The 17,379-nt window shown below is 43.6% G+C and overlaps 1 protein-coding gene across 1 annotated transcript in view; it reads left to right on the top strand.

The window, feature by feature from the left end:
• Window positions 1-16,599, top strand: part of setbp1 (SET binding protein 1) — a 36,398-nt gene extending 19,799 nt beyond the window's left edge. The window contains exons 3-7 of the mRNA XM_017413774.3: window positions 3,313-3,734; window positions 3,869-5,797; window positions 5,916-6,123; window positions 6,238-7,306; window positions 11,870-16,599. Of these exons, the coding sequence (XP_017269263.1) occupies window positions 3,313-3,734; window positions 3,869-5,797; window positions 5,916-6,123; window positions 6,238-7,306; window positions 11,870-12,375 (4,134 nt within the window). The 3' untranslated portion in view covers window positions 12,376-16,599. The remainder of the gene's footprint in view (window positions 1-3,312; window positions 3,735-3,868; window positions 5,798-5,915; window positions 6,124-6,237; window positions 7,307-11,869) is intronic.
• The last annotated feature ends 780 nt before the right edge of the window (window positions 16,600-17,379 follow it).

Genomic DNA, 17,379 nt, shown 5'->3' on the forward strand with positions numbered 1-17,379 from the left:
CAGTGTCAAAACCAAGAGAGTGTGTGTGTGTGTGTGTGTGTGTTACAAAGTGAGAGCGAGGGAAAAAGACAGGATCATATCAATCATAACGTTTCAGAGGGAACCAGCGGTAAACAAGTCTAGGCACCTCTCGTCTTGTTTTTCTGCATCCCCTCCCTCTCTGCTGTTCTCATTCTTTTAGGAACCCCCCCCTCCTCCTTCTCTCCCCCCTCTCCTTCTCTTTGTGTGTCTGTCTGGACAGCTGCCCAGTTCCATACACAGGGAAAAAATGAAACACTCAAACCGCTGGGCGTGCTGCCAAATAAAAGACTGCGAAAAACTATTTGAAGGGCAGCGTGTTTGTGTGCGTCTGGGCATGGAGTTTTGTGTTCATGCCTGCTCTGGGCTCTACGTGTGCATGTGTGTGGCGGTTTGGGAGATTTGGGTGTGCCTGTTTAGGGTGTTCTTTGCCTGTATAATAGTTCAGTCACTTCGTGTTTGCAAAAGGAAGAAGTTCAACTCATCCCCCTTCCCTTTGAACAAACTGGAAAAAGAACAGTACTTTACATCCAGACTTCAATTTCTGAGTGCAACGCGTTCAGACACACACCCACATATTTGTCAGTAAATTTATGCTGACTCATTTGCAAAAAAGTGCCTTTTAAGTTGTGTGTTTGCAGCACTTAGTCACATATTATCCATGACCTCTTCTGCTGCCGCGCTCTGACCTTATCTGATGGTTATATCACCACCAGAAAGGAATGTGGAGCTTCAGATCCACCAGCATTCAGGTGTTGGGCCTTTATGTGGCTGAATCCAACAGTGTTAAAGCATCTCAGAAATAGTTGTTAAACTACGGTGACAAAGCTGTGCACTCATAGGAAGGAGAGTGCACGAGTTAAGTTGAGGACTAAACATGCGTTAGGGATCTTTATCCTTATCTTTTTCACCTGGTTGTTGCTCGTAGATGAAGGACAGTGTGGGAAAGGTTGAAGTCTCATAAGTCCTGTGCTTGTGAGCTGCATAAAGGTCAGAGTCCATGCTTGTGCTGATTTCCTAATTTCCTGAACGCTGCCCCCTACTGCAGCTGTACAGTAACACACAGAGAGGATGATGGCCTTTTCACTCAGGACAAGGCAGGAGTGGGCAATGTATGAACAACAAAATTTATTTATTTTTCTGCACAGCTATGCTTTTCTTTAATGCTGGTGTAGCATTGCAGGGTTAGGAATGATAAAAAAACCCTCCATCACGATTAATTAGGAGCAATTTAGAATATTATCTGCGCAAGAAAAATTTATTTTAAAATATCAAGATTATTCAAAGTGAGCTTGTCAGTTTGTGTAAGCGGTTACGCATGACCGTGTTTGGAAAAGGTAAGGACAGTGCTGATTTTCTTCCCACTTTGTTGACTAAAACACAGATACAAGTACCGGTAGCTTCAGTTTTTATGGCCACTATTTACATGTGCTTGTGTGAATATGAGACAGTGCATGCATTTTCCCTGGAAATGCCTCGTGGAGAAAGGCATAGAGGAGGGGTGATGAAGGAGAGGGAGGTAGCAGGGAGGAAACTAAGAACAAAAAGCTGAACTGGTGCCAACATAACCCAGCCGCAACCGGAAAAAGGGAGGAGGGGAGAGGTGAGGGTTATTTCTAATATTTTTTTCCTTTCTTTTCTCCTTTGCTCTTTTATCTGTAGTGGGAATGGTGTCCGTGCCTCCTCTCTTTATTATCTCTCTGTGGTTGCTCTGTGGTCAATGGGGAGGATGTATTTATTATGTGTTTCTGCGTGTCTGTCTCACTTTAAAACTCCCCTCCATCTCCCTGTCTGTCTTCTGTGCCCTTCTTTAACCTGAAACAGCAGGTATTCTAGGACAGGTTAAATGAGAAACCAAGTGGGTATCGGGTTTCTGTCATCTTATTCCTCTTTGGACTCACCGAGTCTCTTCTCTGGTGTCACCATGTGCACATGAACACACTTTACAATAGCTGAGCTTTGTGTTTAGGAGATACAGTAAATACGGGCGCGTGTGCTTTTTCCGGATTTGTTAATCATTTACACTACTTAGTGTTTGCTTTGGAGTCTTTTTATGCACACGAGAGCTATAGTACACCATGGCGGAGCATTTTCTGCACTTGTGAGTTTGCATCTGGTCAATAAACACATCTACAAACAGTGTGGAAACAGCTCTCACTGTTTGATGGCTGACTGTAGAAAGACAGTAGAAAAAGTAATACAAAAAACAGACAAAAGAGTCAGAAACTAAGGGCCAACTGTAAGAGGAGAGGGACTGGGATCCCTGAAATATTAGCAAAGAGAAAGATAGAGGGTATCCAAATATGTACACTGTCCTATAAGTCAGTTTAATTATTGTGTGCATGAGTCTGTGTTTGTACATTTGTTCATACAGTAGTGCTTTGTATCAATGCATATAAAACTAGGATTTCGAAAAGCCTTTAAAATGTGCTGAAGTGTGTGTGTCTGTGTGTGTGAGTGCACTTGCTCTCCTGTGTGTACATGACTATGAGAGGCATGAGAGGCGAGCCTGTGGTTAGGTTACATCTCCCTGCTGTGCAGCAGAGCAGTGTCTTGTTGCATCATACTGAGTCTGTTAATAACAGGCTAAACCACAAAGGCCATCCGCTGCTCTATTTCTCATCTTCCAGCAGCACACTGATTATGCAGCAGTGATACATTAAGCAGGATTTTCTTGTCTAATACAGTATATGAAAATATTGCTCATGCAGTTATGTACGGGCAGCAATTGACTTGACATTTTTAAAAAAAACTATTTTTTCCCTTTAGTTTTAGGCATCTGTTTTGTAAAGAAAGACAAAATAACTACAATACATGACGAAATGTCTAGATCTAGGGCAGAGACGTGACTGTGTTAAGCTACTGTGCATAATAACGCTGTGTCTATTCAGACATCCCTCCCTTGCTCTCACAGCATGCAACATCCTTGCCACAGGAATTTAATTGCTCTGTAAACAAGCCCTTTGTTTTGTTGCACATTGTTCACTCATGCACAAAAGACGTATTAAAATCTTTAGTTCTGCAGCAAAAAGAGATGAATGCCATTTCAGAGCACAACAATTCGTTAATTTAAAATGTGCTTACAAAAGGAAAATCTACCCTAAACTGGTTGTTGTGCTGCACATGTAATCTTTCTGTGAAGACTTTTTGATGCTTGTGTAAACAGGAAACGGAGTTGTCATAGTTTTCTGATCACACTATCATTATCTCATTTGTCTGCAGCTATATAAAGCTGTCAAGTGATTGCAGTTGGTGTGTAGTAACCCGTTTGTTTCTTTTTTCTGTTGTCTCCAGACGTATGAGCGTCAGTTCAGAATGCCGGAGCAGCGAGAAGGAGGCCTTCTACAACTTCTGGGAGATCACACTCTGCCCAAACACCAGCTTCGCAGCTCCCTTCCTTCTGCACACACTCTCTCGAACACACAGCCAACGCAGCACAGCCTCACGCAAAAATTCCAACATATGAATACACAACAACACCAAATCAGTCCAGAGTGGATTTCGTCTACAGCACCTTTTTCATCCCCAGTCCATTCGGCAGACTCTGAGCCAGCTGGAGATTTGCCAGGAGCAGGTAGAAGTTCTATGCTTGATCCAACGCAACTCTACTCACGAACAGCAACACAAAGCCCTTCACCTCAGAGATCCATGACCCCAGACTTGCAGTTGCCAGTGGTTACAGATGCCAGTATTCTCAACCTTACCTCTCTGAGCAGGTAGAGTTATGCTTTATGTTGGATGAAACAAAAAAATAGGAGTTGCCTGTATCTTTGCTGATTGAGTTGTGAAGGTACGAAACATTCTTTTTTCTTTTATTCTAACTATATTCTCTATTTATGTATATCTCCAGGGGTAAGGGTTTGCAAGAAGTCAGCGAACAGCTCTTTGGGAACATCAAGAGGAAGTATGGCAGGAAGGACTCTCAGAAGGTGCTCTGTAATCCCCACGGTGCTGATACGCACTGGGGGAAGCAGCCAGAAGGAAGATCAGAGAGTCCAGGTAATTCAGAAGAGAGGCAGAAATACAGACAAGAAGACACAGCTGAGCAGCTCCGCGAAGAAAGAGAGGAACAGAGAAAAGAACAGCGAGAGCAAACACATGCTGGAAGGAGAGGCGATGAAGAGGAGAGAGGGATGCCCGTACTGGCAGAGGATGGGAAAGGAAGAAAGAGGCGGAGGAGGCCTTCGTTTGATGAGTCCTTTCCTTTGGAGGAGCAATTGCAGCTTCAGACTCTGGATGCTACTGAGAAACTCCAGGGTGGACCTCCAGAACCCAAAGTAGCACACAAGACAGAGACTCACAAAAATGATTCTCGTCTTAAAAGTCAGGCTGATGGTAGCACAGAACGGATAGAAAAAGCAGAGAGGGGAGATAAGGGTGATAAGAGGGACAAAGGAGAGTGGGCAGACAAAGCAGAAAGAGGAGAGGCAGTTCCAAGTGGGCCTGACCAGGAGTCAGATCAGAGTGCAACCAGGGTGAAAAAGAACACTGTGGGTCGTCCGAAGACTGTCACAGACACCCTGAAACTCAGAGAGCCTACATACAATCATATTAATAAACCTATTCTTAACACAAACCCCAAACTCCCCAGTCCCAGGTCTAGGGGTAGCATCAGTCCTGTTCCTAGCCCTAAACCCAGGGCCAGCCTTAGCCCAAGTCCAAGCCCTAGACGCAGAGCTGACCTGAGTCCTAGCCCCAGCAACAGCAGTAGTTCTGCAGTCAATTCCAAACCAATCAAGCCCAACGACAGATGGTCCTACCTGAAAGCTAAAACTCATACCAGTCTCACATCACCTCAGAGGGACAACCTGGGTAGTCCCTCAGTGCTAGCAGATCCACCCTCTGCTTTCCCAATCACCCCCTCTAGCCCACTCTACACCAACATTGACAGCCTAACTGTCCACGCTCCCATTAAGAGAAAACGAGGACGCCCAAAGAAACAGCCTCTCCTAACAGTTGAGACCATTCATGAGGGCACCTCCACTTCACCTCCGAGCCCGCTGACAAAGGACACTTCTGCAGGACTAAACCGCAGGAGAAAGACGCATGCTCTGACCACATTAGTGCAGATGGCTTCCTTAACTTCTAACGACAGCTCTAACAGTCTGAAAGTAAAGCGTGGCAGGGGCCATTCCAGGTCAATGAATAAGACAAAGCTCGGGAAAATGCAGAGCATCCTGAATGAGATCCTTTCAGGGTCCGGTCAGAATGGCTCTCTGGCTCTGAAGTCACCCTCAGCTCCTGTCACCTCAGCCATGAGTGCCATGGCGACCACTATTGAGGCCCGATTGGGAAAACAGATCAATGTGAGCAAGAGAGGTACCATATACATTGGAAAGAAGAGAGGGCGGAAACCCAGATCAGAAACACAAAGCTCCATGCTCCTCAAAACTACTAGGGACAAGCCACCAATGTCCATCTCCATGTCCAGTCTTTATGATAGTCCTGCAGTGCCTTCCACCAACTCATCTCCCACTTCAAGTGCTCCATCTCTAAGAGCCAACGTTGATGCCACCATGCCCAGTTTGCAGCCCATCTCAGCCCTACCTTCTAAACCACCAGGCAGGAGCTTTCTCTCAGGGGGTTGGAAACTTTCTCCTCCTCGCCTTCTGGCTAATTCACCCTCCCACCTATCAGAGGGGGCATCAGTGAAAGAGGTGACCCTGTCTCCCATCAGTGAGTCCCACAGCGAGGAGACTATCCCCAGTGACAGTGGGATTGGGACAGACAACAACAGCACGTCAGATCAAACTGAAAAGGGTCCTGCCTCACGTCGCAGGTGCAGTGCTCTACTTTATACCCATTTTATTTTCTTGAATCTTTATTAATTTATCTACTGGACTGATAAATACTCCTAGATGTTATAGTTGAATGTGATTTTTGCTGTGCTCATGCAGGTACTCATTTGACTTGTGTGGGTTTGAGTCTCCGGAGGCTGCAGCTCTGGATGCATCCAACAGAAACAGCAGAACACGCTGTGAACGGCAAGTTACCGCTGTGGATAACTACCTGTCACAGCAGGAAAAGAAGCAGAAACATCATCGGAGAAAGAGGAAGTGTTTACAGAGCCGAGATCACCTTCACTTTCTCTCTGAACTGGAAGAGGTCAGATACAACACGATAAATCATGTCTTTATTCTTTGATTGGTCATTGCAATGTACAGGCTTACTAAAGAGTGTTTTTCTCTTTTTTTTCCTCTGCTTTTGACCTTCTTGTAGGTTGTGTTAAAACTCCAGCAGTTACGCGTGTCTCACAGACAATACGCCTGCTACCCCCAGCATCCGTATCCTTCCATTTTCCGGCTCAACTTTCATCATTATTACCCGATTAGCTACGACACTTACCCCTGTGATTCAGGCTCTTATCTCCGCCGGAGTGCCGATCTGAAGGCTAAAAGGAGACGTGGTCGTCCAGCCAAAGCCAGCGAGCCAATCACATCAAAACTACCTTTTGTTCAAGGATACGGTTTTCCGCTGGGAGGGGGAAATTACTATGCAGCACCGTATGCAATGCCTTACGCACCTCCTCTGAACCTGGGCTACTTCCCTCCCACTCCCCCATTCTACCTGCCCCACCACTCACTTGGACCTGCACCTCCATCTCCTTTCATGAGGCCTGCTATCCCTCCTCCTCCCAAGGCTTTCCACTCCAGTGGACACTCAAAGCTGCAGGTGGGGGGTAAGATTCGCAGCACTAGCGGTCCCCTCCAGGGGCCCACTGTAAGAGCAGAGGGACTGGGATCCCTGGGCAATGGTGGTGCAAGTGGGCTTGCAGGGGTCCGTCTCCATAAAAGAAAGCACAAGCATAAACATAAGCACAAGGACGAACCCCTTCTTTCTCCACGAGACCGGCAGGAGTTGGGTGGACTTTTCAGTGGAGCTAAAACCAACGCCCGTCTCAGTATGCTTAGCGAAAGGAGAGACTTGGGCAGTCAGAGTTCTTCAAGGCATCTGGAGAAGCAGAAGGGCAACACTAGAAGCTCCAACCTGGGATCCGGCCTGGGGATTTTTGAGTCGGACCAACTGTCCACACACTCTCTCGCTGACAGTCAGTTTCACTCCCATCAGGCTGCACAGCCTGTGAAGAGCTTCATGAGCAGCTACAGCAGCCAATCACAGCGGTCGGAGTCAGCTTCTGACCTCTTTTCCGGGTTACAAGAGGACGAGTGTGTTGAGAGGAGCAGAAGGACAAGGCTCACTGTCTTTGGAGATCAGGGCTTAATGTCGTTTCAAACGGCCAGGCAAGAACCAGAGCAGATGCAAAAGTGTTCCAGTTCCTCGCTCACTGGTAAGAACCTCATAGGAGTATTTTTTAAATTTACTTACAACAGGCACAGGCTCACAGTCTGAAACTGTTCACTGTTTTTTATTTATTTTGACACAATCTACATAGTTAAATGTGTTGCTTACTTTGTGGAACTAGCTACCATGGGACATCTTATTGGTCCTTTGCAATAAATATTCTGACTTTTCATCTGAAAAGTTTCTGACATGAAACATAAGCAGGCATACTCTTATTAATGTCATTCTTTACACATAGCAATTAAAAAAAAACTACAAGCATAATTCCTTTTAACATATATTAATCAAAAATGTAACACTGATATTTTTTGTAACATTGAGTCACATTTAGCCAGTGAGTTTACAAACTAAATATGGGTGACATTTCCTGCAACCAGTCCCAGTTCAGTGATGAGAGGGAACAATGCCTACACAAAACAACAAAGCACAACCTGCTGTGTTGCATCAAATAGGTCCAACAGTCTATCTGTATTTGCAATAATCCACACATGTAAAAATAAAACAGCCATATATGATCTCAACCCTCCAAGGTTTTGTAGGATTATTAATATGCAGATTGAGATAAGGCTTTATCTCAGCGATAATGGGTGTCTGTTCTCTGCTGGTTGTGTAGGTTTTAGGCAGAGATAATAGGGATTTCCAATTTTAAATAAAGCCCTATAAGACCTGTAAAGAACATTCCTATTTATAAATATGCTATGCACAGCATTATCAGAACCTAGAGCATACAGGAAAACACATTCCACATTCTCACCACCAGAGTAATGTGCAATTTGTTACATTCTGTATTCTGCTGTCTTTGAACACATCTGGCTGGGGATAAAGTGAACGTAATGCATGGATGGAGACAACTATAATTCACCAATCTCTCCGTCCTCCCCCCCTTCCTCCCTCTCCCCCTTCTCTCCTGCCAATGCCTTCGCCAGAGATATATTATTCACACACTGTGATTTATTTTCTACAGACATGCCGTAAAAGGCTCTTGCCTGTGTTAAAAGAGCTGGCTGGCAGCCAGGGGTTTAATGACTGGGGCCTCGTCCAGTGGTGGGGAGGAGAAGCCAGGGGCTCGGTTAGAATACCTCCCCCCCCACACACACCCCAGGGGATCTAGGACGGATGACTCATATACACAGCCCCTCACCCCACCTTATCCATATTATCATTATTGTACCTTTTCTAGACTGTGCATTCTTACCTTTTCAATTTTCTGCAGTTCTTGCTCTTTCTTTCCCTCAGTCCTTCAGTTCTCACATCCATACTCAGAGTTTTTTCCCCTCTTTCCTCTTGCTCTCTTTTTTCCCTGCTTCTTGCTTTTCTGTTTTCTGCCCCTGTCTCCCCACCCCACCCCCCGGTCCAAGATTACCTTCTCTACTCCCCATTTCCCCTGCCCCTCTTCTAGCATGACTTACTGCTTCACTTCACAGCTTTAGTCCAATTAAAACACAGGCACGTGTGCATGTGAAGGTTGCTGTGCGCACTTGCACATGCACAAATGTACTTGCATAGATTTAAAAATTGAGAAAAAAACAACACCCATAACATGGGACAGATGTGAAATCCTTATTATTTGATCCTGCAGTAATTGTTTTACTTTTTATGCATGGGTGTTGTGTTTGTTTCTGCACTTATCAAGTCTCACAACACTTTCTCATAAAGGTATTTACTCAAAAGCACGTTTGGATTTAGTAAATTAATTATTTTATTCCTTTATTTGCTGTCAAGTGCAGTTTTATTTTGATACAGCGAAAAGTGGTATATAATATAATTTATATAATATAACCTTTAAACATGCCTTTTTTATACAAATAAGAGAAAAGAAACAAGAACACAGTTTGAGAAGACAAGAAAATCATGTGCACATGAAAACGAGAGAGACAAAAAGAGTCGAAAGTGAAAATCTGCTGGAGGATAAAAATCAATATGTAAAACATCTGGAATGAGGCAAGAAAGACAAGTCCAGCACACAGGACAAGTCACATGGCTTCCATCAACACTCAAACACTTAAATGATGATTTGATTCTGTCAGAAGTCAAATCTCAGCAGTGACACAGAGCGTGGATGTGGGCATGTTCCTCCGTTCAGATGAAACTTCCTGTTCCACAGAGAAACAGGTCCTCAGTGCTGGACAGCCCCTCGCACTGCTGAAGGTCACCAGTTTTATGTTCCATGTATGGAGCTCATAAATTCTGCTACTTTGTTGTGTGTGTGTGTGTGTGTGTGTGTGTGTAAGTGCACACCTCATAAACTACCACTACTTAGTGCTTTCTGCTGTAACTAATTTCACTGCCTATTCTGAATTCTTGAGCGACAACAAGGATGTCCTCTTAGTTTTACAACAGACAGAGGCTTACTTTTGTGTCATATCACAATTTAAAACTCTATCTTCACTTTATAATGCATCTAAGATGACAAGGAGAAATGAAAAAGTAAACAATTAAAATTAGATGCCCTAAAATTGCACTGATTGCCAGAGGTCTATGATGATTAAAAGCCAAAATCATTTAAAATCACTTTCTTTTTAATTAAATATTAAATATTAGTTATAAAATGATGTGTTGTTTTGTTTTTAAGACCAAAGGCTAATTTGACCATTTGCTTGTCTACAACAAGGCTTTGCACAGAACAAAATCTGTGTTGGGGAATCTTTTTTTTTAACTCTTTGCCAATAAGGAAAAGGAAAATGGAAGTTTTCTGAACATTTAACACTTTGCTGAAACATAACTGCATCTGTAAATAGGAAGGATTGAATCACTTATTGCTGTTTTAACAACAGCTGGAGTTGCAGCCTCCTAAAATGCATCCGTGGACACCGTGCTACTTGAACAGACTTAAATGAAATAGAACATGAAACGCCCCAGACCTGGCTCAGAGGTTATCAGTGGATTTCAGAGTTCAGCTCAGACAGAGTGAAGGACACACAGCACCACAAAAGCATCCAAGGATGCTGTCCAGAAACGCTGTGAGTTGTTAGTCTGGCTCAGATCTGGCCCATCATTTTTGTCAATATCCTGTCCAACACTTTAACAGTGAAAACATGGTTCTTACTATGAATGGCAGCGTGTGATGATATGCATGAGTGCAAAAGCTGCTGTGATAACAGTGGGCATACACTTTGGGTTTAAATGTACCAAAATACTGACTGATAAAACAACTCACTGTCTAGTAAAGGAGGAATGTTTTGAAGAAGACAAAAATAGGGAACTGCTTCTAGGAAAGCTTGCTGACTTTAATTTAATTAATTTAACTTATTTTTAGGGCAATATGTTGAAGACAAAAATAAAGCAACACTCTCTAGCACAGAAGAGCTGAAATAAATAGTCTCTGTGAGTCCCTTCTTTTAATAATACAACTAATCAAGACTGTTTTTCTGACATCAGTGGGCTCATTCTCCATTCCTTGTGCATCACCTTTTACTCATCAGGCATATTTTGATGAATAATATTGAGACCTCCTTCAGTTTAATGCGGACATCAAGCGTTGGAGCACTACAGAAACCAGCTAAACCTCAGCAAGAGCATTTTGGAGCAAAAGAAAGGGCACGGTTAAGGAGCCCAGGGACAAAAATAAAAGCAAAGAAGAAAAAGACCAAGCATGTTACATGTTTGGGGACCAGAGGCTGATTGTGCTTTTCCTCCATTTTGGCTGTTGTTCACTCTGAGCCCCGGGAACAGTGCCCAGACAGGGAGGAGAGGGGTGGGGAGGGAGGGTGGTGGGTGGGTGGATGTGGTTGGGGGGTGGGGGGGTTAAGAAATGGGACAAAGATGGGAAACAAAACGAAGGACTGAAACACGCCAAGATCAGGAAGCGGTTTCTGAAATGAAGGCGGAAATGAAATGGTGCAGTGTTACCAGTTTAATTGAAAATGAGAGAGCAGCATATTGCCGCCCATGAAGAGTGGAAAGGAGAAAAGAATGAGACTGATGGGAAAGGGGGGGGAAAGAGAAAAGATAGAACAGCATGCAAAGGGCAAACTGCCCAGTTCATCAGTGTGAAGGAAACAATATGGCTCGAGTTTCTTCTGCTCAGCCATTCTGAACTGCTGAATTCATTATTTCTGCATGTTGTGCCTGTGCGAGTATGCACATGTGCATTTTTGTATTTATGTCTATGTGGGTCTGTGGATAAGACGCTGGATGTGTGTTTGTTCTGGAGTGTGCGTGTTTGGCTTTTTGGCAGCCTGTGCTCCAGATGCACGGGGTTGTTATTGTGCGGCGACATATTAAATGGTTGAAGGACACATTTCTTTGGGTTTCCTGCAAACAGAATTGGATCTCCTCCTCTCCCCTCTTCTCTCTGCTCTCTAATAGACAATTACAGGATAGGATCTGCTCTCCTGGCTCAGCTGGGCTTTGAAAAGCTTACATGAATATCTCAAAATTAGCAGGAAGCTCTTGAGGCAAAAAAGACATTCTCTCCATGAGCTAAATTATACAATTTCTTTCCTACTTTTTCTGCTCTCACGAAACCTTCTGTTTCTTCACATGCCATGCTTTGCTATTTGTTTACATCATGACTCCACACCTCACTTTTTCTGTTCTCCTCTCCCAGGTGCTACCGGTAAGCGGAGGTATAAACGTCACGAGGTGGAACAGATCCAGAAGGACGTCAGGAGGATGCATTCTCTGAACTTTGATCATGTGCAGAAGATCCTCCGTGCCAAGCGTCTGCAGCGACAAGCCAAAACAGGAAATAATGTCATCAAACGGCGGCCCGGGCGGCCCCGAAAACAACCCATAGAGGAACTGGAGCCGGTCAACGTGAGGGAAGAAAACTGGGCCGACGGTCGAGGTTTGGACATGGTGGCCAGCAGGAGGAGTGACGGGAGGACTTTGGGGATGCCCGTCCTGGAGAGGTGTGATAACCTGCCAGGTAGGCAGAGCCTCAGGCCGAGCTTAACCCTCGAGACTCAGGAGCACTCCGGTCACGATTCCATCTCAGCAGCTATTGAGAACGTGGTGCATCAGGCGAGATCTGTACCTCCACCTGCTAAAGAGGGCAAACGCAGAGGCAGAGGTCACAGCAGGGACGAACTATGGTCTCCTACCAGCCAATAAAACTGAACAGAGAGCAGTTAACAGAGTCGGTGCTGACTCAAGCCTATCAGATGCAGTTCCCTTCAGTTTGGGACTATTGATGCACTTTGACTGCTTTCTCCTTTCTGATGTGTTGCGAGGAGCACCATGGACAGAGTGGCGGTATTGGGGAGCAGGAGGAAGACTTCCCCCCAACCAGAACTCGACCATACATGGGCCTTTTAAAGATTCATTGGACCTTCATTTACAATGGCACTATATGGTACTATTTGATACCGAATCTGATGCTATAAAAGTGTGTGGTACTTATGATAGAGTAGGATTTTATGTGATTCTTTATGTATCTGATACAGTGATGTGTATGGTACTTTATGATACAGTATCTGAATGTGGCGTTAGCCATATATTTACCAGCAAGGGGAGGGGTGAATGGTTATATAAAACTGTGCAGCTCTGTTTATTTTATTTTTTTGCCTTTCTGAGGAAGTTTGTCAAAGACATGTGGGATAATACATCAGTAAATAAGCCACCTGTGTTTTTTCAGTACCTTTCAAATTTTCTTAGAAGTAACTTGTACTTCCTGGCAGCTCCTTTTCTCTGCTTGACACTCTCCGCAGTTTTTGTTAGCACTCCTTGATGTCTGCTGCTCTGCTTTATTCTCCTTATTTGCTCCTACTGATGTTTAGCATCTTCAGTCCTTGAGCTTCCTTGATTTACCCCGTGAGTCGTGTATCTCTCCCTAACCTGCTCAGGCCTGTCCTGGGCAGCAAATAAAGGCAATACGGTGGATGAGGAGACTGTCCCAGACTGTACATAGACATAAAGTCCACTGTTGCCTGCCTTGTACAATGGGAAACCAGCTCATAGATGTGTACCGGCATACAGTATATTAAATAGAATTGTTGTATCATAGACAATGAAAGTGTGTATTGTTTTATAACCAAAAAACAGACATGGGTGTGACTCGAGACAAGTTTGTTTTCAGACAGAAGAGGAAAAAAAAAAACAAATATTCATTCATACATTCATTATTGTGTTTATATCGGGGGACATTGCATAAAAGGGGGATGTTTGGGTGTATTTTTGGTAAAGTTTGTTAAATGCACTATTTAAAAAAAAACATTCACTTGCATCAATCAAATGCAGCACTTAAACGCTTGTTCTAGCCTTATATTTTTTGGCGCTTGCTGGATTGGGTGTCCACTCCAGAGAGCATGCATTATTTTAATCAATTCGTATATGCAGGCTGCGCAGCCATAAAAACCCAAGCCTGAGTCTGAATCGCGATTGGACAGTTCAGCAAAAGAGGGCTCACATTCAGTGTTTTGAAAAAGAAAAAAGAAAAAAAAAAAGTAAAGCTAAATCTTGTCTTTCTACTTAACCTGTTTTTAAATTCTTCTCCCTGGAAATATTTTTGGAAAGTGAATCCAGTATTTAGATTTAGAAACCAAAGTTTCAGTATTTGTCGTGAGGATGTGACAGTATCTAGGATCAGAGTTTAACAAACTCTCCATCATGTTCTCAGCAATGTAAAGCATTCCTATGTGCACTGTAGAATGTAGCCATTTAAAAGTTTGTGTCAATAAGTCAAGCCTTTGTTAAACTCTTTTTACAGTATATGTGGCATTGGGTAGTTGTTGGAATTTGCCCAGACAAGTATTTCAGAATATAAGCAATGGATCAGTGTTTTGTTTTTTTTTTGGCAACTTTTTGGTTTCAGGAGATTCCGTTTTCTTTCGATGGGGGTGGCATTCTCAGTTGCAGCAGCTCAGCTTGTGCCTTATGTTTCTTTCTATCACTGATTGCATTCGACTCGAGGAATGGAAAGCGACAAAGAGTGCCCCAGAGAGCGACCCGAAATCTTCATGATTGTGCATAATGTGTCTTAGTCATCAGAACCCTGACGCTGCCTGTGTCCCTTCACAGCTTCCGTCATCAGCATCCTCTGAGTCCGCCTGTCTCCCAGCTTCCTCCTCGTTTTCTGACCCATATCCTCACGCCAGAGCTAGAGGGGCTGGACTTACAGTATTAAACACACATCATGTCCTGACCTAGTTACTGCTGTGCTGCAGCAGTGGAAACACAAAAACCCACTGTGTCAGATGTGCTTCTGTCCGGAGATAATGACTGTCTTATGTATAATTGAACATCTCTTACTTTTTCCCAGGATTGGAACAAGATATTTACGACATAACTGGTTAAACATCTGGCAAAAGAGGAACAGAGGCAGTTGTCATGAAAACACGCGTTGTTTGCTATGCATCAGGCCATATCTGGCAGTGACCTTAAAGAAATTAGTGTTCTGGGTCCACCCTTCGACAAAGAGAAACAAGTGGTCTTAATAACTAAAGAAAATGAATCCATGTCACAAGATTTATGAATACTACCAGTAATAATATGTGCAGAAAGAGACTATCAGCTCAAGAAAACTATACTATAGTTACTGCCGCCCTATGCAGTACAGCCTTAAACAGATGTAAAACTACAGTATTGACGTGTTTGTTGTAAATAGTGTTACTATGTACATCCTGCATGGATAGTTAAGCCCAGCTACTCTGAGATAGGCTCCTAAAACCACAGCACTCCATCTGTCTCCGTCAAGACTGCTCAAGACCGAAGGAAAACATCCAAAAGTTACTAAAATGATGTGATTTTATTTTTGATAAATTCCACAATCATTGCACCATCTCATCTCATTAAATTACAAAAAAAGATAAAAAATTTTTTTAAAGTCTGCCTTACCACAGTTTCAAAGTTCTTAGAGCCCCATTGTAGTGTACTCGACCAAAAATATCCCAGTTGACTTTTAGCTACTTTGCCTGCAGCCAGTTGGTGCGGCTTCGTAGCGTGAAGAGCGAGCGAGCGGTGGGGGTGGTGTGTAAGGGATGGGGAGGGGGGAGCTCTCAGAGGAAACAGCCAAAAATACTCTCGACCTAATGTTATAGCGTGCTTAACCTTGCTTTGCTGGATGACTTTCGGTGGGTCTGCAGTCTGTTTGTGGTGAAGATTAGATCTTTACATGTGGGCCTGTTTTACTCCTGTGGTCAGGTAGTGGTCTCTGATGCTGGAGTGAAACGGCCCCCGGGTAGATAGTCTGTCCTGTCTGTCTGTCTCTCTCCTACCAGCCGATGCTCCGGTGCCTTCTAACACTGACAAGTATTGTCCAAATCCAGAGCTTTCACTCTGCGCGGAGACTGCAGAGGGGATGTGGTTGAGAAAAGGGGTCACTGATGTTAGCGGCCAGTCTGGACCGGTGGGCACGGCTGAACCCTGATGTAAGCATCCTCGAGCTCGTCTTTGGTTCTGCCACCGAGGGCAGCACAGCAGCGTTTGAGCTTACATTAGTGTTAGTCGTGTATTCACTGTCTGAACCGTTTCAGTAAAGCAGCTAGAATAAGAGATACTGGCACCAAAACCTTTGATCACCCCTTCATTCCCAGTGTAGCATGCAGGGATGAGTGTCCCACACATGGAGTCAAGGTCACGTGAAGCAGAAACTAAATAAATGTACTGTACATTGTTGTCCTCACCGTGTATGTTTCCCCATTCTGAGCTATAATGTTTTTTAAAAACAGAAAAGTGCAGATGAAGCATTGAGAAAACCAATAAATGTACTTCTGTAGAGCACAAAGTGAGCTCTTCTAACCGCGTGGGCATATTTTAATTTGTATACATAGTGTATTTGAACCTTTTTCTAGAGTGGGTTTTCTTGATTTGCATGCTAAATTTGATTGTATGCATAAATATTTTAGACAAGTTGAATTTCAATTGACCTTGAAGCAAGACTTGTACATTGTTTGATATGTTTCTTTTTGTAATGGATTTTTTAATTCATGAGGCATTTTTGTACATTGTATGAATATTAAAAACTGCAAATATTTGACATATAGAGTAAATACTAGATGCGCATGCATATGCATATATCCCTCACGGTATATATGTGTAAATGTACACATATATTTTGTATTTGCATTTGCCAGCATACAGATATATGTCTTAAGCACATATATACATGTAATATATGTATATCCATGTCTGCTGGCATGCTTTTGGTCATGTTTTACCTTTCATGATCTTGTAGGTTCATTTAAAAAAAAAAAAACTTCTTTTCCTCAAAAAGAAACGCTCATTTTTTGCTACCCTTCTGTTGGCTGGCAGCGTTGAGCACTTATTAAGAAGAACTACAGTTGAAGTTGTTCATGTTATCCATTGTGTGAAATAATAAATGACTTTATTGACAGCTGACATTGGTATGTGCTTTGTTCTTTCTGGCAAGAATAAAATTAATATTCTGATTCCCTTAAAAACCGCTTGATCACATGCTGAGATTTGCCTGTGTATGAGCGTGTGTGTGTGTGAGCGTGTGTGTGATGGAACGAGATGTCAGTCCGGGGGGCTCACTCCTCTGATGGTGCTGCTGACTACAATCATCCGAGTGAATGACTACTACTTTCTACTGATGTGGTTAAATGAGAGGGAATCCTTTCATCAGATGATACTGCAGCATCACAAAGTCACACACACACCTACACACTCTTACTCTCCTGTTCTTCATTAGCCAATCTCCAAATCATTAGCGCCATCAGTATCACTTCTTGGTGGGCCGGGCTGCAGGCTGTTCTGTTATTGGACGGAGGTGAGTGGAAAGTGCCCCACTATTGGCTGCTGCCAACTAGTAAAATTCTTCTGTTGCCATGGTTGCAGGGTGAGCTGCCCAAATGTGTCTCGGTGTATCTAGTGGAGCTGATGGAACTGTTGGCACCACTGGTGTTGTGCTGCAAAAAAAAAAAAAAAAAATCCCCCTCTCCTCCTCCTCCTCCTTCTCTGATGGAAGTCAGAGGAGCAGTGAGCCTGCTGCACCCAAATCACTCCGTACTGATGACTGCAAACGAGCCCACATGGCTCCTCTCTGCACACGAGAGGGGATGAGATGGATGGAAGGTAAAGCAGCTCGGCAAAACACGTCCTGCATGATGGATGTACTCCTCAGTCAGGTGTGGGGGGAAAATTAAACAAAATCATCCA

Source organism: Kryptolebias marmoratus, linkage group LG1 (genome assembly GCF_001649575.2).
Source record: "Kryptolebias marmoratus isolate JLee-2015 linkage group LG1, ASM164957v2, whole genome shotgun sequence".
Classification (NCBI taxonomy): Eukaryota; Metazoa; Chordata; class Actinopteri; order Cyprinodontiformes; family Rivulidae; genus Kryptolebias; species Kryptolebias marmoratus.